Source organism: Solanum verrucosum, unplaced genomic scaffold (genome assembly GCF_900185275.1).
Source record: "Solanum verrucosum unplaced genomic scaffold, falcon-dt-bn FXZP01000020.1, whole genome shotgun sequence".
In the NCBI taxonomy this organism is placed as follows: Eukaryota; Viridiplantae; Streptophyta; class Magnoliopsida; order Solanales; family Solanaceae; genus Solanum; species Solanum verrucosum.
Genome location: NW_026019903.1, coordinates 899,833 through 921,454, shown reverse-complemented (window position 1 = coordinate 921,454; position 21,622 = coordinate 899,833). Strand labels below are relative to the sequence as shown.

The 21,622-nt window shown below is 34.9% G+C and overlaps 4 protein-coding genes and 1 pseudogene across 4 annotated transcripts; 1 reads left to right on the top strand and 4 right to left on the bottom strand.

The window, feature by feature from the left end:
• Positions 1–15,466, bottom strand: LOC125820288 (bax inhibitor 1-like; annotated as a pseudogene).
• LOC125819826 (NAC domain-containing protein 96-like) lies at positions 1,069–1,893 on the bottom strand. The gene has a single exon (XM_049499254.1). It carries the CDS (start codon positions 1,891–1,893, stop codon positions 1,069–1,071), a length of 825 nt encoding a protein of 274 aa, XP_049355211.1.
• Positions 12,282–14,233, top strand: LOC125820136 (bax inhibitor 1-like). Its single transcript, XM_049499562.1, has 5 exons — positions 12,282–12,506; positions 13,243–13,389; positions 13,480–13,571; positions 13,756–13,945; positions 14,042–14,233. The coding sequence occupies exons 1-5, from the start codon at positions 12,291–12,293 to the stop codon at positions 14,231–14,233; spliced, it is 837 nt and encodes a 278-aa protein (XP_049355519.1). The 5' UTR covers positions 12,282–12,290.
• A 616-nt stretch (positions 15,467–16,082) lies between the features above and the next one.
• On the bottom strand, positions 16,083–17,878 carry LOC125819922 (bax inhibitor 1-like). Its single transcript, XM_049499330.1, has 5 exons — positions 17,768–17,878; positions 17,160–17,303; positions 16,978–17,069; positions 16,479–16,638; positions 16,083–16,298 (listed from the first exon to the last, which is right to left on the bottom strand). Exons 1-5 carry the CDS (start codon positions 17,876–17,878, stop codon positions 16,107–16,109), a joined length of 699 nt encoding a protein of 232 aa, XP_049355287.1. The 3' UTR covers positions 16,083–16,106.
• Positions 17,879–19,028: 1,150 nt separating this feature from the next.
• LOC125820278 (bax inhibitor 1-like) lies at positions 19,029–21,622 on the bottom strand. The gene is made up of 6 exons (XM_049499725.1): positions 21,516–21,622; positions 20,925–21,068; positions 20,743–20,834; positions 19,573–19,762; positions 19,206–19,394; positions 19,029–19,076 (listed from the first exon to the last, which is right to left on the bottom strand). Exons 1-6 carry the CDS (start codon positions 21,615–21,617, stop codon positions 19,029–19,031), a joined length of 765 nt encoding a protein of 254 aa, XP_049355682.1. The 5' UTR covers positions 21,618–21,622.

Genomic DNA, 21,622 nt, shown 5'->3' with positions numbered 1-21,622 from the left:
TTAAGCCACTAGTACCCGAACAAAATGGACCACTACAGCTGGTAAATGGAACAAGTTGGTGAATGCGTGGTTTTCAAAATCCACTTTTTCGTAAAGAGCATCATACATCACTTCTTTTGCTATATACCGAAATGTACATGAACGCAAGCACAAACCAAACCTATGAGACAAAGGCAAATTCAGAGCTAGAGGAAGATACACAGTTTTAAGTCTATCGAAAGTAATGAGTTCATTGAACTGCTGATATGTACTTATATAATATTGTTCATAGACAACGATAGCTAATTATCCAGCGAGCACTGTGGCCACCAAAGATGTCAGAAGCAATGGCAAACCAAAAGAACATTGGGATCAAACAGATCACAAACCACCAACAGTTACACAGGCTCCTGTCCCTTATTAACAGGGATCTCACCCAGAAAGTGCCAAAGTCTATTGTTGTACCTGCCAAAATGCTGATAACAAAGCTACAGAACAAAATATGATTAGGAACATTCTTCAAATGTGGGATAGAGAGCAGCAATTTAATGGCTATTCATATCCATATTCATCCTGAAGCAGTAACTAGCCAAGAGTTAATGCATAAACTCCAAATCAGGCTACAGATTGATACGTTTTGCCAGTTGCTCGAAGAGAACAGATTGATTTCGATTATGTCAATCCATTCAGTCCAATCCCCTTATTTCATGAAACAGAGAAGAAGCACTGAATGTTACAAGTTATCTATTCAGAATTTACAGCCTATTAACAAACTAAGACACACAAAGCTATTCATATTGCTCAATTTCTCTCGCATTCATAAGGTAAGCCGACAAGATAAGTAGAAGAAACAATGATCAATAGATGAACTAGCGTTAAACAAAGATTTCAAAACGGCACTACTCCTAGCTACAGAAAAAAATCAGTGACCTGGAGATGGAACATTGCTATGATAATCATGATTTTTTACTCCGAAATATTAATAATCAGAACATAGACAATTATATATATGGGCAAAATTGAACTATATACAAATTTTTTTCAACTACATAATCCATCTAAGGAACTATATAAATATTTTGATGTGTATTATATATCTTGTAGAGCGACTGAATTCTGAAACCAATCGTCAGGAATATCAACAGGAATGTCCTCAAACGTTCTATACATCTCTTCCTGAAATTCATTGCTTCTAATATCATCAACTCCGTGGCCTTCTTGTACTTCCAACGTTGTCTCTCTATTCTCCATTGTAGTAGCTTCATAAGTACTGGTTTGAACATCATATTCGGAAGTTGTAGCCTCAACTGCATCTTCTTCATCACAAACCCTAACTTGATCTTCCGTTGTGGAGTAGTCGTTATTATGATTAGGTTCAAGCAACATAGGATCGATGATTCCCGCAACATCTCCATCTTGTGCCTCCATAACATGATCCACGTTCTTCTCTTTATCCATCTTCTTCTTTATTCGACACACTACAAAATCTTCTTTAAGAATATGATTATTTTCCTTAAAGAAACTATCCGCGACATGATATTCTACCATCAACCAGGTTTTATTTTGGCCACACTCACTTGTTTCAAACTTGAAATTTCTCTTAAACCCTACCATAGACGCACGATTCCTCCTTATAAGATGTTCCCCAGTTTGCCCTTTCCACGTCCCTTTAGCACAAATTCGAGAAAACCTTTTATATTCAGTCTTTTGCTTCTTCAAAGGAGTAATAAAGTAACGAAACTTCTCTTCATAATTAGTTCCAAATATCTCCCATGGTGGTTGATCTCCATATATATCCGCAAACTGGATAGGACATTGTTGATTCAAACATAATTCGCCTTTGAAGAACCTCTTAAGATAGTTGATTAGCTCCGTATCAGTAGGATGAAAACGTATTTCCATTGGCTTCGACATTGATTCTTGATCTAGAATTAACCTATGTAAACTACTTATGTGAATTATGAAGCCTAAACAAAGATAGTTATCTATTTATACACATCTTATTACCATAATGGAAAAAAACTCTAATTACTTAACAAACTCAAGTTACTTTATTTCCTAAATTACTACTATAACCGTAATTGAACAAACTAAAGTTACTTAATTACTTCTCTCAAGTTACTTTATTTCCTTAATTACGCATTTTCAATTTCTAATTTTTATTGGACGCAAGTTTCTCTAACACGTGCCCCACTTTTTGAAGCGCTCTTTCTCCTATAATTAACTTGATTTAACAAATTAGTAATATTGAATTATAGAAGATTAAAAATATCTTTGAAGAGACTCTTTTTTTCCGTTAACTGCAGAGATTTTTTTGTGCCCCACGTTATATTGATGCTAACAGGAGCTGTTATTTTAGGTAAGTTGTTGAATTCAATTCCCCGTGAATTTTTGTCACATAATAAGACTAATTAATATTTATGAACTAGGATTTAATGATTTTTTTGTATTCTTTTATTATTTTTAGTACTCTATAAAATTATTATTTTTCTTTATTATGATTATATATATAGAATTAATAAATAAATAAATTTATGAATTGAGCTAATTAATAAATAAACAAATCAATAATCATTTCAAATTGGGACAAATTTGGACGGATTATAATTTGATGAGCGGATTTTGCTGTCCATAGTTAATCAAACCACTAGTGAGTAGTGATCATTCTTTTAAGAACACTTAGCTATACATTTACAATCTTACGAAGTTCACGTTGAAAACACTGATTTGTTTGAGTTATGCATGAATTTTATATTCATGCACGTAACTAGTATACCATTTTAATTTATTGGTCAACCTCTACATTAATTAATTAATCTCAAAATAATCATCTTAAATGAAGTTCATGTTTAATTTGAAAACTCTAATGTGCCCTCTTTTTCCCTTCATGAGGTACATAACTAGTAGTAATATTCTGACAAAATTAAGACCTTCTGATCAACACATAATCAATCAATCAATCACATCTTGGTGCAGTAGCATTAGTAGAAACAAAAGAGATGTCAACACATAATCCGTATCGTTTTTTCCCCTCCCAAGTACGAATAACAACAACCATAATAATATATAATAATAATAATACGGGAAATTTACATAAATCCAACTGGTTTAATTAGATATACTTTATTTTGTAATGTTATAGTAATTTTTACCATATTTTAGTGTGTCTAGATACATCAAGATACATCTATTTCGGGATACATGAGTCCAAAATTAAGTGTAATTTATTCTAGATACTGTGTATTCAAATAGATTCGCATGTATTTAGGATACATAACAAATTTTGCTCGCTGGATACATGAATCACACCAGATAAATACATAGACATATATCTAGTATGTATCTAGTGTGATTCGTTTGTATCTGGGATACATAACTATCTCCCTCTCCATCTCACTCGCCTTCTTCCCCGGTTCTCTTGCCTCCTTCCCTATTTTAGTGCATCTGGTAAAAAAACAAACAAAATAATTGGAATCGTTCCGAAGAGAATATGTATCTTTCTCAATATACGGTAGAAAAATCTTAATTAAAAGTTTATCTTAATAATAATTTATTTTTATTCAATATACTAAAAATAAAGGAAAAATTACGCGGAAAAGCAAACATATACTAGTTAATTAGCTAATATAACTATAATTTGAATTAATTACGGCTCGTAGCTTAATTTTAGTTTTAATTACGTCACTTGTCCTCTTTTATACATATACAAATACATATTATACACATATATATATACAATTATATTTATATACAAATACAATTAGCCTCTCTCCACTCTCTGACCTTTCTCGCTCACCTCTCTCCTCTCTCTCCCAATCTCGCTCGTCTCTCTCCCAATCTCTCTCGCCAGATATACAAATACATATATATATCAGTTTCGGAATGTGAACAGAAAGAGATTACTTGCAAAATTCATTCAGATTGTGATTATACTTGTACAATATCTACTCTATCTTCTGTCCCAAATATAATGATCAAAATGTAAAAATGAATATGAATTGTACCTAGGTTGAGGGTGTTATTAATAGTTTAACACTCATCGGATCGTTATAGGTGAAGAACGTTCCAACTTCATGTATACATTAGTACGTATGATATTGAGAGGAATCAATCATGATCCATGGTAATTCTATCATTAAATAGGACCAATCTGTTTTAATAAACAAAAAAGTAGTATTCAAAATTGATCAATACCTTAAGGAGTTTTTAGTACTTTGACGGCAAGCAGGCGCAACAATTGTTACCTACTTCGTAAGCATGTTTTTTATATTGGTAATTCATTCCAACTTGAAAACTGAAACTACCTTTGGCCTTGCATCAAAGATATCTGCTACGTAGCTTGAAGAAAGTAAGAGAGTTTTAGCATTTTGCTAATTTCTCTCATCTCTAATCATGATGGCATGCAGTACGTAACAATTGTAAAGCATTATCTTGACACATAATTTTCTGTGATATCTAAACAGCTGCGAGCAGACATGATTAGAAAGATAGTTAACGATTGCTGTTTATACATCACATCTACCGGAGTGTGCTAATACGTGATGTTTTGTGCAGTGGGTTGCCCCTTTACTATTTATACAAGGACCTCATAAACTTTCTGTTTTACTTTGGGAGGTGAGGTGAAAGTTAATACTTTTTTTTATTAAGATCTAGCTTTCAAGTTCAGGATGAATTGAACTTGAGTTGGTCAGCAGAAGACCTGAAAAACTATCACTCTAATTTTCTTTAACCTCTAGGCACCATCACAGTAACATCTGTAAATTAGCACAGAACAGTAGTACGTAAGAGATTGAAGATATATATACCTCAGACAAAAAAGACTCATGTAAGACGTACAAGAAGTTGACTAATCAGAGGAACAGACGAAGGTAAGTATGAGGAGCAAGAAAAAACAAAATACACAAAGCACAGCCATGTTAAGAGTTAGATACAGGACAGTTGGTGCCTTAAGAATCAACACGTCTCAGACAGAATGCTTATTGGAATGACCAAAACATACAGCCTAGTAGGACCAATCAAGTAACGACAAAGCAGCAACATGCTATATACTCTAGCAAGTTAAAATGAAGCAATACATGAAGGTGAAAACAAAATAGGACCTCAACAACAACTCTTATGACCAGCTATGTGTGGACAGTAGATGTTTGATGTATAAAAAGAAATACTAGAAAAGTTTGAGTTAAGAATGATGACGAAACAGCAAACCAAAGAAGGAAGCAAAAAGGGCAAAAGGAGTACTGCTCATTTTTGTTCCTTGGTAATTGTTAGTTGGAAGAGGGAAAAAACATGTGTGAGTTGTTACTGTGTTTAAACTACGTGAAAACCTAAAAGGAAACCAAATGATGGAACTATCCTTGGTCCAGTTTTTGTTGCATCTTCAATAATTTACCTGTTTCAGTTGGTGGACGGTCAAACTTTAGGAGATAGATACTTTAGGAAGTCTTCCGTGGAAGTAGACCCTTTAGATTCTTGAACTTTAAGAGCTCATTACCAAATAGAGTTGCCATGTGATGAAACGGAAGAAGAGCCTCTTTGGAGGACTATTTTTCACTTAATGATTGAGGAGAGACAGAGACAACACGGTAATGTGATGAAATTGGGAACAGAACAGAAGGGCTCAGCTTTAGGTTGGAAAATGCAGAGAAACGTCAAATATGAAAGTTTATAGTTGCGAAAGCAGAACATAGTACCTGAGAACTTTGTTCAACACGATTCTTGAAGGGATCACCAATTACACAGCTCAACATTATCAGCTCTAAGAATTATATATGTTGCTATTTACATGGCTTATAGTATTAGTTGAGTTGTTTCCTTTTTTCTACTCTTGTATGGGAGGTATCACATCGTGGATTGCTTTACCAAGTATAAGTAGATACTAATATCTATAATGGGAACTGCTTGAATTGTGCTCCAGAACAACAAATTTAAACAGATATCTAGATGCTTCAACAACATTATTTTGCCAAAGTTACAGAACTGAATTAAAAAGAAAGCCAAGCAAAGCTTCAACAACTTGACAGAGTAGTGCAACACTCAAATTTCTGACACAAAGATAAGAATATCTACTAATTAGGTATATTTTTCAAAATACTTCCACATGTTGAGTAAGCTGTGATTTAAAATAGCTAATCGCCATCAAACTAGCCGTTGAAGAACTGCTCTACCAACACTATGTCCATACTTTGTTAGCAAGGTAGTGAAAAGAGAATAAGCTGACTAAAAGGTAGAATATGCTGTAAATTATTAGTAGATGAACCCACAAAATCTCTAACCCCTTTGATTTGTTAGGAGCAAGCATTATAATCTAAGAAGTCTTAAATCTTTCCCACATAAAAAGGTTAGAGTTCGAGTGTCACCTTAGTAACATTAGGATGGTCAAGTTTATGCCACACTGAAACTTCTTGCATAAAAGCTGCTCGTAGTGATGCTATTTCAGCATCTGTTCTGTGGCTCTCTTCCCCCCAGTCCAGTAATTTCACTGAGTATCACAGAGGAATACAAAATGTGCATGTTAATAGGAACACTATTTCGCGGTAGTTATATTAACTCATTAAAAAAATGTTAAAAAGTTGAACAAGTAAATTTCATTAATCTCCTATAGCAGTAACTTTTCATGATTTTTTTTGAAATGTGAGTTCGTTTTCTGTATCTGCTTGTGGATTGTGATGTTATTCTCGATCCAAATACGAACGAAAATAACTTAATTATATAATTATTGACATCACTGCTTTTTCAATATTCGCTCGATTCAAATACAATTGAAAACAATTAATCGACAAAACCTCCAATTGTATTCATAATCAATCCATAATAATTATACAAATCAAATTGATACTTACTAGTTTATACAAATAAGGACGAAGATAATATATCTCTTCTTCTTCGCTCGTTCAATTCAAATACAATTGAAAACAACTCTTCCATCAAAACACCTATTATCAATGGATTTATTATGAAAATTTAAAAGGTTGAAGTGACTAGAAATCAAACCATACAACCAATAAATCTTTAATCCAACATGAACAAGAAACCTCCAGATAAGGAGAAGAAACAATGATCAATAGATGAGCTAGCGTTAAGCAAAGATATCAAAACGGCAGTACTCCTAGCTATAGAAAAAATCAGTGACCTGGAGATGGAACATTGCTATGTTAATCATGATTTTCTACTTCGAAATATTAATAATCAGAACATCGACATTTATATATATGGGCAAAATTGAACTATATACAATTTTTTTTCAACTACATAATCCATCTAAGGAACTATATAAATATTTTGATGTGTATTAAATATCTTATAGAACGTGTGAATTCTGCAACCAATCGTCAGGAATATCAACAGGAATGTCCTCAAACGTTCTATACATCTCTTCCTGAAATTCATTTCTTCTAATATCGTCAACTCCGTGACCTTGTTGTCTCTTTATTCTCCATTGTAGTAGCTTCATAAGTACTGTTTTGAACATCATATTCGGAAGTTGTAGCCTCAACTGCATCTTCTTCATCACAAACCCTAACTTGATCTTCCGTTGCGGAGTAATCGTTATTATGATTAGGTTCAAGCAACATAGGATCGATGATTCCCGCAACATCTCCATCTTGTGCCTCCATAATATAATCCACGTTCTTCTCTTTATCCATCTTCTTCTTTATTCGACACACTACAAAATCTTCTTTAAGAATATGATTATTTTCCTTAAAGAAACTATCCGTGACATGATATTCTACCATCAACCATGTTTTATTTTGGCCACACTCACTTGTTTCCATAGAAGCAGCGAAGAAAAAGGCAGAAATCATCAATAGTGAGACCCTCTTCATCTGCATAGACAGAAGATTTATGTTATAAGAAGCGAGTTGAAGAATAATTCAACAACTTGGAATAAAATCTACGAGTCATTGATCACATACCACTCTCTGTGGGGATGTAAAGTGAAGCCTGAGTACACTTGCTACAGTTAAAAAGACTGGTAACAGTCCCCCCATGTCACGACCCGATTTCTCAAGTCATGATGACACCTACTATAACCCACCAGCAGGTAAGCCAACCCGTAACCCGGAACAACAAGTAATGGGTGTGAGGGTAGAAACTAAACAAGAGTAGACAAATAACAATATAAACAGGCGGAAGCAAACCAAAAACATATATACAAATAAAGATCCCTCCCAGAACCTGGAAGTCACTAGTACAGAGCTACTAACAAAATGAGTACAAGTCCCAAAAGTAGACAACAGAGACTGGACTGTCTCGAAAGGTAAAATACAAGTCTATATATACAGATGGAGACTGAAATAGTACAAAACGTCGTGTGCTCACTCCCATCTCCGGATCAGTCTGCTCCAAGCTCGATCAACGCTGGCTACTAGTGCCCGGACCTGCATCACGAAATAGATGCAGAGCGTAGCATGAGTACCAAAACAACAGGTACCCAGCAGGCATCATAGGCCGACTGAACTTGAAAAGTAAAGGCAATATGAAAAGAAGGAATAATACAAACCGATGGTCAAGAGCGGAAATCTAAGTAACAATGGAATACACACGAGTGTACAAAGAACTAACTAAAGTAATCTATAAGCTAACTACACCTAACTGGACCCCCATAAGCCCAGAAGGTACACTCGTGCGCAAATTAAATAAAAACCCGAACGGACCCCCATAAGCCCGACGAGTACACAGAATAACTATAACTAAAGAGAATTGCATAAAAGAACCCAAGAACGAAGAACATCAAACCAGAACCTCAACCCTAATTAGTAGAATCTGACAGTACGGAGGCCGGACCTCGAACCGGATGCTCAACAGAAGTACCCAAGTAACCAATCACAAGTATCAAATATCTGAGGCCGGAACTCTAACCGGATGCTCTATATAAGTATCTGGGCAATAGAGGCCGGACCTTAAACCGGATGCTCTATATAAGTATCTGGGCAATAGAGGCCGGAAATCTAATCGGATGCTCTATAAAGGTGCCAATGTAGCTGCTGAAAGAGTCCTAATCGATCCACACTCATAAATGTCCATGGAATGCCGTCCATACTTAGCCAATCAATGTAAGTCCTTGGAACCAAATCGAAAATCCAATTCAAATCGCGAAGTAGAATTAGTGTCGCCGACGTAACTCATGAAGCCGTAACATCGGGGAAAAATAAGGATAAGTAAAGTTGGAGCAAGCGTATCGCCTAGCTAAGGCCCAATCTATCAGACTCAAGTCTGCTACACCAGTCTACAGGGATCTAAGCCGGCCGAGCGACGTCGGGGCAAAACTAAGGCCTATCGGATCCGAATCATGTATTTCTAAGGCAAGCCCTAGTCAAACCTAAACTAAGGCCTAAATGCTTCAAATAAACAATAATTAAGCATGCAAGTACTCCACATAGCGAGGAGGGTCCATTAATAACACAAAGCATGCTCACAGTTACCCGATAATTCCTGAAATAGGCCGAAAACATGATTTCTAAACACCTAAACGTGATTCAATAACTACCAACCCAAATCCCAACTAATCAACATGCTTTCACACTCTCAAGCTCAATCTAAGAGAGGGAAACCGTAGCCTACCTGTAGGCCGATCACACGCGCTCCAAAATCACTCCTTTGGAGCTTTCCCTTTTCGAACGGTCTCGAAACGCTGCCCCGCTATAAAAATAGAGTCACAACATTAATACGGTCGTTTAGACACCAAAATCACAACAAACGGAGACGGGTCAATTTTGGAGTCAAAACGGGAATCGTGGGACCCGCGTAGGAAATTCCGAAATTAACCCCAAAAGTGGGTCCTAACCAGTTCCCCCAGATCATGTCCCAAAATGGGACACAATTCGGGGCTCGGGAACAACACAATATCAACATGCAACTAAAACCCAAATTTTCTCAAAAATTAGAAATGGGACAGCAGCTAATTCAGCGTATTTACCAAAAACGGGCGATCTACAGTAAAATATGATAATACCACAATGTTCTCCTCGAAAAACCACTCAAGATAGCCTCAAAAATCACTGAAATCGGACCTAGAATGACTGAAATATCAAGTCTCAAAAATTCCCAAAATCAAGCTCACAAAAAGGGTGAGGCAGCAGGTATTTTACGAAAATTACCTCAAATGGGGACTCCAAATCACTATCCGAGCTCACCAACACGTTGTCCTCGAAAAATCTCACAACTTAGCCTTTTGAATTACCCAAATCGGTTGAGAGATGAGAGAGAGAGATGAGGGTTTGAAGTTTTGGAATTTTTGCTGATTTTCTGCATTTATTGCAGAAAATCTGCAATTTCCCAAAAACTAAAAACTCCGACGGGGTGCTCCGAACTCGTTCGGAACCCCGTGCACGCAAACGAGATATGCAACCATACCAAATTCGACATTCCAGACTCAACGACGCAGTCGAAATTTCCATCAGAGGTCATTTCGATAAAAAGTGGGTCCCACTTCCAAAAGCCCTTTTAAGTCAAAACCCACAAAAGGGCTCGGAAAGATATCGAAAACCTCCAGACACAAAAGAAGGGTAAATCAAGACCAAACTCGACATTCCGAAGCTAACCACACTGACGGAATTCTCATCCGAGCGCGTTTACTCAGAATGTTGACCAAAGTCAAACTTAGGCTTAAACTTAAAGTTAAAACGCCTAATCGCACCGACTCACACTGAAAACCTCGAGAGTCATGTCGACCATGCTACTAGCCTAAAATGACCCTTCCGGAGATGATGGAATCGTCAGAATTGGATTCCGATGTCATCTTCTTGAACTTTTGATCGAAAATGATCGTTCAAGGTTCATAAGCTCCAAAACACAAAAACTCGCACCAAGACCATACGAATGACCAAGTGACCGAACTGTCAGTCCCAGCAAGTCATAAATGACTTGGGGTAGCTATAGGAACGCTCTAAACGACACACAGAAGGCAAGACACAGAAATGACCGAGAGGGTCATTACACCCCAATTCCCAAAACAGGTGCAAGAAGGATCCATAACTCGAGCACATTATGGCCCAATAAAGAGTCAAATACACCTATATAATCATCAAAAACTAATCAATCACAGTAAAGAAGATCAAAATGTCATTTTTTCCCCAGCAAATTAGGGTTTTCAAAGAAAGAAGAAGATCAAACACAAGAAACTGAAATCGGAAACAAATTCAATTGCTTTCAAGAATTTTAAAATATTCAAAAACAACTTCCAAGACTGAATAGGGAGCAAGGCTTCAATAACAAACGCGATTCAAATTATCACTAACGGCACAAGCAAGTGCAATAGAACAGCAAATATTACGGCAATACTTTTCAATCAAGTAGAATGGTCATCGGCAATTATTTTCTGAGAACTGAAATTCATCAATACTTAAGAATTGAGGATTTAGCACGAATACTTAAATTACAACATTTTAATCAGAACACTAATCCTTTCTTCAGAATTCGTCATGTGTAGTCTTCTCCAGTTCCTTCTGAAGTAAGATCTCACAGTATTCATTGCCTCGATTACAATTGCAACATTTGTGATCAAATATAGAAAAAAAGTGGAAATTTACCCTGTTCAAGCTTGTACGATTGTTCTGGGGAATTGGTGCTAAACTCATGTCTTTTCTTGACCAACTCGTATCGAAGTAAGCTTTCACAGCATTCACTAAGAAATCCATTTTTTTTTCTTTTCGTTTTGCAGAGAAATTGGAAGTGATGAAGAAGAATGAGGAGCGTGAGTTCTATTTCTAGTTTTGCAGAGAAGAGTTAGTTACCAACGGAATGCCATTTTTGGGATATGGGATATATGACAGGGGTCCAGATGCAAGTTGTTGGTGGGAAGGTTTTCCATTTACTCATTTGATTTGATATTTGTCTAATATAATTTTTGGCTTATCTCCATTATACTTTCTTTCCATTTCCTCTATACACATTAATATTTTAATCGTAATTAAGATGTTTGTTAAATTAATCTAATCTTGACCTTTAAAAAATATATTAAACAACTCATAAGTGTCACTCATTTAAATGTGTACATGAGGAAATGGAGGGAAAGGAATTTGATCCAAAATAAACTATATCTAATTAAAACTTTTTTAAGGAATGTGTCAAAGTGATATGAAAGGATGGAGTATCCTTTTTCTTCTTTGACGAAATTACCCCTACAATATCAGCCAATAACTGAATGGTAGAGCCGTAAATATTCTCAAACAGAGTAACGGCCAGGGCAATTTTTGGTAACAAATTCTTCGGTATATAACGAACTATAAACACAGCACACGTTCTTCATTCTTCTTCATCAAATTTCCCATTTCGTTTTCTCTCTGAAGCAAAAAAACTTGAAGTTCTCAGAGATGAATGCTGTGAAAACTTACTTCAACAGGAATTGGACAAGAGAAGACCTGATGAATACTGGAGAAATTTCTGATTTCGTTTTCCCTCTGAAGCAAAAAAACTTGAAGTTCTCAGAGATGAATGCTGTGAAAGCTTACTTCAACAGGAATTGGGCAAGAGAAGACCTGATGAATACTGGAGAAATTTCCGAGTACGCTTACACAAGCTTGACGACGGTACATTTATTCTTACTGTTTCATTTTTTCTTTCTATTTGATCACAAATGTAATAATTATTGTTCTGATTCAAATGTTGTTATTTGAAAAACTTGTAATCCAGCGATTAAGGAATGGAGATTTTTCTATTTTCGTTATCTCGTTACTGATAGCTGTATCAGGACATCTACTTGGAATCGATTTGTTTTACAGTTTCTTGTAGTTCTAGTAAGAAATAAGGCAACATTCTACTTGCTTTACTTGATTATTCATGATTCATGATGAATTTTGATTTTTCTGAATATTTTATATGTATTACCGTAATTTTTTCTCTTCTTTTGTACTTGCTTTACTTAATTCTTCAGGACTCATGATGAATTTCGATTTTTCTGAATATTTTACATGTATTACCGTATTTTTTTACTTAATTATGCCGTTAGTGATAGTTGTTAAAACGACTGAAGTAGAGATTGGTATTGAAACCTTGCTCCCTATTTAGGCTTGAAAGTTGTTTTTTTGAATAGTTAAAATGAAACGATTGCCACGTGCTTTCAAACTTCCCAAAATGAATTTGTTTCATTTAAATTTGGACAGACGGATTAATTTGTTTCAAGCAATTTCAGGTTTCAGCGTCTTATTTTTGATCTTTTCTTTTTTTGCAAAACCTGGTTAGCTGGAAAGGATGTATTTTAGGTTCTGTTTCTAAGTATTGGATTCCGCTTTTTTCCTTTGATTGATTAGTTTACTGAAAATATAGGTGTATCTTACTCTCTTCTGTGCCATGTTGAGCTTTACTTTTGGATCCTTCTTGCACTTGATCATCTGGGAAGTGGGAGGGCTGTTCACAGTCCTTTCTTCTGTAGCAAGTTTACTCTGGCTTTACTTTGCATCACCATTGAGAGTGGTACGTGATCTGTGTCTTGTAGATTTTCTTCCAAGTTGTTGAATTGTTATTGAAGTCACTTCTTATATCGTAAATCTTCTGTCTATGTAGAGGCTGAGGGTCTCACTATTGATGTATGCAGCCTGTACCTTGGGTGCTTCTTTTGGCCTTTTTACCAAATATCTCTTCGAAATTTATCCACCGTAAGACTCAAAAGATGCTATACATTGTTCAGATATCTTCTGTTAAAGTTTGATATGGCTCATGAAGAGTGAAGTTAAATAATTTACCACTGATTCCTGAAGTCTTTTCCAATATGACAAAAGACATATGCTTGTTCTGTCTTCTTTATCTAACTTCGGAAAACATTCCTTGCTTACTCTCCAGCCTTATTGTCAACCTTTTGGAAGGTTCAACATTTAGCATTGGGATTATCTGGTATGGATCCACGTATACGAGGGAAAGGAGAGCAATCTACATGACTTGCCTGAATTTTTCTTTTGCTCTAATGTGCTCCAGTATTTTTGTCTATGGTATAGATATGCTTGACATCCACACAGTTCATTGGGTGTTTAAGGTAAGCAGTTGGATGTGATCACACTCATCAATAAATCATTACTTCTGTCTAATGAATGAATAATATGACTGACCTGATGAATACTTCTTGTTGTAGGTAAACACTGTGCAAGCATTGTTCATGGGGTACTTTGTGATATATAGCCAAGATTTACTGTATAATGCTGGCATAGGAGAAATTAACTTTGTCGATTGCACACTCGCCGTCTTCTTCCATTTACCGGGTATAGTGGTCCATGCTGCAAGAGTTTACCTGACTGCAGAAAATGAGCAACACAGAGAGAATTAATGCTGATACACTTGGAACTGTAGAATAAATAGAGTAGAATTGTAAATGATGAAAAGTCCTACCTGAGTGTGTCGGTATCTTTAACAAGATGAGGACATTGGACTGGATGAAGACATAAACATAGTCATTTTCTGTCGTGTTCTGTATTATTCTTGTGTGCAGTTAGCTAAAAGTGCCTACTATCAGGGGCCGAATTTATGTCACATATAAAAAAGGCAGCAGTCATCAACAAGCAGACCTTCTTCTTCTGCAGAGTTAGAAGATTCGATATTACAAGAAGCAAATTTAACAACAATTCACCAATTTAAACTTAAATCTCTAAAGTGATCACGTACTCTTTCTGATGGCGGTGTAGTGAAAAGGAAGATAATAGTTCCAGAAGCAATAAGAACAGTGAACAAGCCCCCGACGTCCCAGATATAATGGAAGGAGGATCCAACAGTAGAGCTCAACAGGGCACAGACATCTGTATTATCATCAAAAGCTAATGAACATTTGAAAAAAAGAGACAAAAAACGGGAATCGATATGTCGATTGCCCCACTAATATCTTAAATTCCCATCAGTCAAATACAAACGCTAAATCAACTCATCGATAACTTGAACAAATACACAAAATTAACACTATTTATCGGGCAATACTCTGAGAGTCAAAATTAAGATTTGAGATTTCACATTATCAATAACAAGATCATAATAATGAAAAATCCAAAACAGAGCAGAGACAAAGACGCAACAACTTCAAGAACAAAAATTCTCACATCTTGCAAGCCTCTTTGAGCGTATCCGGTAAATTTTATTTAGACACTCTAATTACGCCATGTTCTGATGAAGCATATGAACATACAGTCTTAATGCTCGGATATACAAACCCAGTAAGTGGTTGTAAAAGAAAAAAAATAAATATACTTAATGATTAAGTTATGAATGATTAAAAAAAATCTTCATACAAAAATATGAGATCTTAGGCAAGTTGAGTAAGTTCTTGGTAAAAATAATTGTTTAGTGCCTTTCTGTGTGAAAAATTCTTAATTGGGTAATTTTGAGTTTATAAAAGAGAGTTAAGTGACTTTCTGTGTGAAAAGAACTATTAGTTGAGTGAACATTTGAGATATTTACTCAATAAATATACCTTCTTCAAGCTTTTGTGAGCTGTTGGGGGAATTTCATCAGGATCCATCATGTCTTCTTTGTTCCAATTCCTTTCGAAGTAAGCTTTCACAGCATTTTTCATATTTGAGAATTTCATTTTTTTTTCTCTTTGCAGAGAGAAAAGGGAATCGGAAAACCGATGAACGAGATGTTTGTTACCAATGACTACCCTCCCTGCTAGTAGTTAAATAGTACTCTTTTGAACTAAACTCATTAAACTATTTTGTAAACTAAAACGTCACTCTTCTTAAATCATTAAGAGTCTGTTTGGATTAACTGATTTAGAAAAAGTTACCAAGGATCGCATGCCAAAAAATCACATTGTAGGTGTTGATATTGATTTTATAAGTAACCAATTGTGTGCTTAAGATTAAACTGTTGAATGTTGTAATAATGTGTACGTTCTGTCAAAACGAGTAGAAGTGTTATTTTACAAAAATGAAATGAGGTAATCAAAATAGAGAGATAATTGAAACATTTCAATCTGCTCATTTTCGAGTTAAGTAGGCAATGGACTGATCATGTCTTGAAAAAAGAAAGAACAATTATGCAGTAGTATATTCTATTCAAAGCACTTGGCTTCAGACTATGAGTTTACAGTAAAATGTAGTCATCACATAGACATATTTGTTCATCATTTACAGTAAAATGTAGTCATCGCATAGTATATTCTATTCAAAGTTTTCTTCATCACAGAGTATATAGTTCCAAATGTATCAGCATTAATTCTGTCTGTGTTGCTCAATGTTTGCACCCAGGCATAGTCTTACAGAATGGACCACAATAGCTGGTAAACAGAAGAAGATAGTGAATGCGCAGTTGGCAAAGTTAATTTCTCCAAAGGGAGCATCATACAGTATCTCTTGGCTATATAGCACAAGGTACCCCATGAAGACTGCCAGCAGAACGTATGCCTGTCATAAGCATTATTCAAGTCAGTCATAGGACTAGAGTCAAGTAGTTCAAAATCATTGTAATTAGTCACATTGTATGCATACATATTAAGTTTTAGGCAAAATTACTGATTTATGAACAAGGGAACATCTGTGTTAGAGGATGCGTTTGAACTCATTGTATGCATACAACTTTCTCACCTTTAACGTCCACTGAGAAACGTCAAACCACAGTAGTATTAGAATACCAGTGTTAATCAAGCTAGTGATGTAGATGTGGCTCCTTTCCCTATGTACTTTTGCTGCAATCGAGAAACATCCAAAGACAATTGCTGCACCTAGCAAAAATCTAATGACAGCGCTGAATAGAGAGATTTCTGAAGTTAGATATTGTTCAAATATAGAACAACAAGGTGCTAATAAAGTACTCATCACAGTTTAGTGTCTGTATTGCTCAACTTCTCTAATTCATAAGCCAATATAGTTCAAAACTGTTTCTGGTTTCTAAAGAATTAAAGGGAATATAATTTTGAGTCACAATTTGGTAGTTGTAATTCCATTCCAGTCCCCTAAATCCATGAATCTTAGTTACAAGTCATCAATTTAGTTCAATGCTAATATCAAACCAACATTCTAAAACTCAATGCTAGTCATAATTCTCAAATATTGGTACATATAATGATTATTTTTCGAGTCTTACCTTTGATCGATTTTGAAGAAATACTTGGTAAAAAGGCCAACAGAAGCACCGAAGCAAATGGCAACATCCATCAAGTATAAGAGCCTCGCCAACTGCATAGACAGAAGATTTACAATATAAGAAGCGACTTGAAGAATAATTCAACAACTTGGAAGAAAATCTACGAGTCATTGATCACGTACCACTCTCTGTTGTGGTGTACGGTAAAGCAAGAGTAAACTTGATCCACATTTAATGATTGATAACATCCCCCCTGTTTCCCAGATCAAGTGCAAGTAGGATCCAAAAGCAGTGGCCAATATGGCCAAGAAGAGAGTAAGATATACCTATAGTTTCAGCAAAAACTAATCAATACTTAAACAACCATTCAACTTCTATGCAAACTTCACACTTTCAAGAATTAAGTTCATTAAACTGTTCAAAATTTTAACAATAACTTTGATGTTTTCTTCCATTATCATAATATATACTACTAATAAGACCGAATAGGGAAAACTCGATTCGAAATGCTAATAAAAAGTTGCATGTTACTCCAAATCTCCAATCGTTTTTTACTATTAAAACGTCAAACTTCAAAATCTTCTGAGAATCGTGATTCATCCTTATTTCTTACTGAACTACAAGAAACAGTAGAAAAAACACCGACTATGATTATCAACAATATTCCGGGAACAAAAATTCATCAATTCTTAAGAATGGGGATTTAATTAGCATCATCTTCTAGTAACAAGCCTACAATAAAGAAAAAATCTCGATATACAATTTCTTAAATTACAAAGTGTAAACGTACCGTCTTCAAGCTTGTGTAAGCGTGCTTGGTAATTGGTGCAGAATTCATCATGTCTTTTCTTGTCCAATTCCTATTGAAGTACAATTTCACAGCATTCACTAAGAAATTCATTTTTTCTTCTTTTCGTTTTGCAGAGAAATTGGAAATGGGGATGAAGAAGAATGACGAGCGTCACCTCTGTTTATAGTTAATTTTGCAGAGAAGAGTTCGTTACCAACGGACTACCCCTTGCCGTTATTCTTTTTGGGATATTTACGGTTTTACCTTTTCAGTTATATGGGTATAAGGCAGGGCTAATTTCGTCAATTAAAGAAAATGGAATTATTGGCGGGATTAGAAATATACTCAACTTTCATTTTTATTGTCGAGCACACTTTTCTTATTTTTTTTATATATAATTCTTATTAAATTTACTCACTTCATTCATTTTTCGTTGTTATTTATTTCTAAAATATATTTTCATTTTTACTTATTACTCTTGAGATATCAAGAAAAAACAATTTTTAAAAAAAATATTTTACCCTTAGCAATAAATATTATTCTCCACGTCATTTTTTAAGACCCAATACTAAGCATTAATTAGTAGGGACAGTATGATAAAATACTTATATCAATAACTTTTTTTTTAATGAGTGTGTCAAGTCAAACAGTGACAAGTAAAAGTGAATGGAGGGAGTATAAAAAAAACGGAAAAAAAACTCAATTCCTCTTCTACTGATAATAAAATGGGTTTGGATCGGGTTTAAATAAAAGATAAATTATTTCTTTTTAGTTGGATTGGACTAGAGGGTAAAAAGGAAAAAAAAGGTGCGGTAATTTTTAAAAGCCACCTGGTGTTTTAAACTTTAAAAGATCAGGTTTAGATTTTCTTTTAAATATTCAGTCTGTTAACGAAAAACATGTATATATACACTACTTTTTTAACGATTCAAATACTTATTAACTGAATTTTGAATGATTAGTAAGATTCATCTTTCCTTAAATGCAAACCAATGAGATCTTAAGCAAAGTTGATGGAGTTCTTGGTAAAAAAATTAGAGACTTCTGTGATACTTAAAGTAAACTTGAATTATGGTTCTAGCGAATCCCCTAAATTTGAAACTATTAAGAGTTCAATTTGCTTAATTTTTTTTTAGTGTTAAAGTAGGGAAATGAATTGAACATCTTAAATTCCAAATATCCTTATTTCCTTGCTTTGGAAAAGAAAGAACAATTACGTATATTCTATTCAAAATTTCTTACTATGGGATAAGGTAATCAATCAACAATCAGTATTTGCCAAGAAATATTCACAGAACTTGGCTTCAGACTAAAGAATTCCAAATTCAATCAGTGAAATGTAGTTATAACGAAATATTTGCTTGATCACTTACGGTTTCCCCGGTGCATTCTAATCTCTACTCATTCTATAGTTCCAACGCGAGATTGTAACTTTTACTGTGTTAAGCTTTAACTCTGTTACTTCAATCAGCTCTAGTCGGGCAACATGGACAACTATAGCGGGTAAATTGAAGAAGATGGTGAATGTGCAGTTGACAAAGTTAACATCTTCAGAGAGGGAATTATAAACTATCTCTTGGCTATATATCACAAAGTACCCCATGAACATTGCCAGCACAGCAAACACCTATCAGAAACAGTATTCAAGTCAGTCATATCATTCATTTCATTAGATAGAGATGTGTTCAAAACTAGAGTCAGCAAGTTAAGAATGAGTGTGATCACGTTGTATGCACACATCTTAAATTCGAGAAGAAAGTAATGATTTATTAGCATGGGAGCTAGAAGAGTTTATAGCTGCTTACCTTTAGCGTCCATTGAACTGAGTAGCCAACAAAGATCATGTCAGAAGTAATGACCAACCACGACAACATGAAAGCATGAGAATGAAGAAGGCAACCGGTGTAGAGGATGGCCCTTAGCCTTGATAACAAGGCTCCAAACCAGAAAGTTCCAAAGCCAATTGCTGCAGCTGACAAAATGCTGACAACAATGCTGGAGAACAAGCATGGAATGCTTTGTGAAGTTAGATATTCCTCACATGATTAGTAACATTCTTCAGAGAGAAAATAGAGAAAAACAAGGGCTAATCAATAACACATGTTGAAACAGCAAGTAACTGCTATTGACATCATCAAAATGCAATATAAATTGTCTTTGCCATATTGGAACAGACCTCAAGAATCAGGGGTAAATTTATCTAACTGCATTCTTCATAATTTCACTCATTCATAAGCCAACATGATTTAAAATTAGAAACTCTATGTACTAAAACATATATTAATATTCATACCCAGAATACACAAGCTTTAAAATTGTTTCAAGTTTACAAAGAAGCAGATGATTATGAGATACATTTTGCTAACTGTAGTTCTCTAAATCATGAAAGACCTATGTAATCTGGGAATCTTAATTACAAGTGATCAAATTAGAAGTACAAACCAATAGTTTATAACCTAATAGCAGGCCAACATTCCAATTGCCAAAACAGAAAAAACAGGCCAACATTCTAATTGCTCAATTTTTCTAATTCATAACTTAAGCATTATGCAAATTTCCATTATGAAAGTCTAGCAGATCATGTATAATAGTAATTACTGAACAAATTGTCAGATACTTCAGGTTATTCTTGCCACTTTTAGCTAACTGCGCGCAAGAATAATACAGTCCAATGTCCTTGTCTTGTGAAACACACTCAGGTAGGGATATCTCCTAAATCCTTATTTCAGAATTTTCACAGAGAGAGAGAGAGAGAGTAATCAATTTAGGAGATTCAAATTTTTGCATTTAGAATTTAGAGTAACTCTAATGATTATTTTCATTAAGATCGAAAGTATCCAATCAGCAGAAGGCATCTCTCTATACAAAAATCAGGTTCTAATAATATGACTTGACAAGACAAAGCTAAAAAAAACAACCATACAGAACATCAACAACAGAAATCTGCACAATGTTTGCCATCTTTCAAGACTTACTCTTGATCTATTTCAAAGAGATATTTGGTAAAAATGCCAATTGAAGCACCGAAGGAAAAGGCAGCAATCATCAAGAGTAAGACCCTCTTCTTCTGCATAGACAGAAGATTTACGATATAAGAAGCGACCTAACGAATAATTCAATAACTTGGAAGAAAATCTACCAGTCGTTGATCACATACCACACTCCATGGCGATGTTAAGTAAAGACAGAGTAAACTTGCTACAGAAGAAAGGACTGTGAACAGCCCTCCCGCTTCCCAGATCAAGTGCAAGATGGATCCAAAAGTAGCAGTCAACATGGCACAGAAGAGAGTAAGATACACCTATATTTTCAGCAAAAACTAATCAATCACAGGAAATGCTAAAGTATTTGCATTTGCACCTATAATTGTTCTATCAGATTATCAATAACGTCTTAAACAACTGCAAAAGTAAAAATTACTTCAAAAACTTCTGAGAACTGAAATTCATCAATCCTGAAGATTTAAGATAAGCAAGTAAAATGCTTCCGTATTTCTGACTGAACTTTCAAAAACAAATCGACTATCATTACGGCAATACCTAAAATTCTTCTGATAATCGAAATTCATCACTATTTTAGATTTAAGAATTTAGCATCATCTTCTGGTCTGCAATATGCAAATAAATCTCGATTTCTCGATCTCTCAATCACAAATTCTAGAAATATAATCAACAATTTTATACTATTGTTACATTTTTTTTATCAAATTAATGAAAATGAAAAATTGAAGTTGTAAGGATGAATGTACCCTCTTCAAGCTTTCGTGAGCGCGCAGGGGAATTTCATCTGGATTCGTCATGTCTTCCCTGTTCCAAGTCCTTTCGAAGTAAGCTTTTACAGCATTTTTCATCTTTG

Coding starts and splice junctions, on each gene's coding strand:
- LOC125819826 (XM_049499254.1), bottom strand. CDS start 1,893: ATGTCGAAGCCAATGGAAATACGTTTTCATCCTACTGATACGGAGCTA.
- LOC125820136 (XM_049499562.1), top strand. CDS start 12,291: ATGAATGCTGTGAAAACTTACTTCAACAGGAATTGGACAAGAGAAGAC. Junction 12,507..13,242: donor CTTACACAAGCTTGACGACG/GTACATTTATTC, acceptor CTGAAAATATAG/GTGTATCTTACTCTCTTCTG. Junction 13,572..13,755: donor CTCTTCGAAATTTATCCACC/GTAAGACTCAAA, acceptor CTTACTCTCCAG/CCTTATTGTCAACCTTTTGG.
- LOC125819922 (XM_049499330.1), bottom strand. CDS start 17,878: ATGAATTTCTTAGTGAATGCTGTGAAATTGTACTTCAATAGGAATTGG. Junction 17,070..17,159: donor GTACACCACAACAGAGAGTG/GTACGTGATCAA, acceptor CTGTCTATGCAG/TTGGCGAGGCTCTTATACTT. Junction 16,299..16,478: donor TTTCTCAGTGGACGTTAAAG/GTGAGAAAGTTG, acceptor TGCTTATGACAG/GCATACGTTCTGCTGGCAGT.
- LOC125820278 (XM_049499725.1), bottom strand. CDS start 21,617: ATGAAAAATGCTGTAAAAGCTTACTTCGAAAGGACTTGGAACAGGGAA. Junction 19,395..19,572: donor CAGTTCAATGGACGCTAAAG/GTAAGCAGCTAT, acceptor TGTTTCTGATAG/GTGTTTGCTGTGCTGGCAAT. Junction 19,077..19,205: donor CAGAGTTAAAGCTTAACACA/GTAAAAGTTACA, acceptor GGAATTCTTTAG/TCTGAAGCCAAGTTCTGTGA.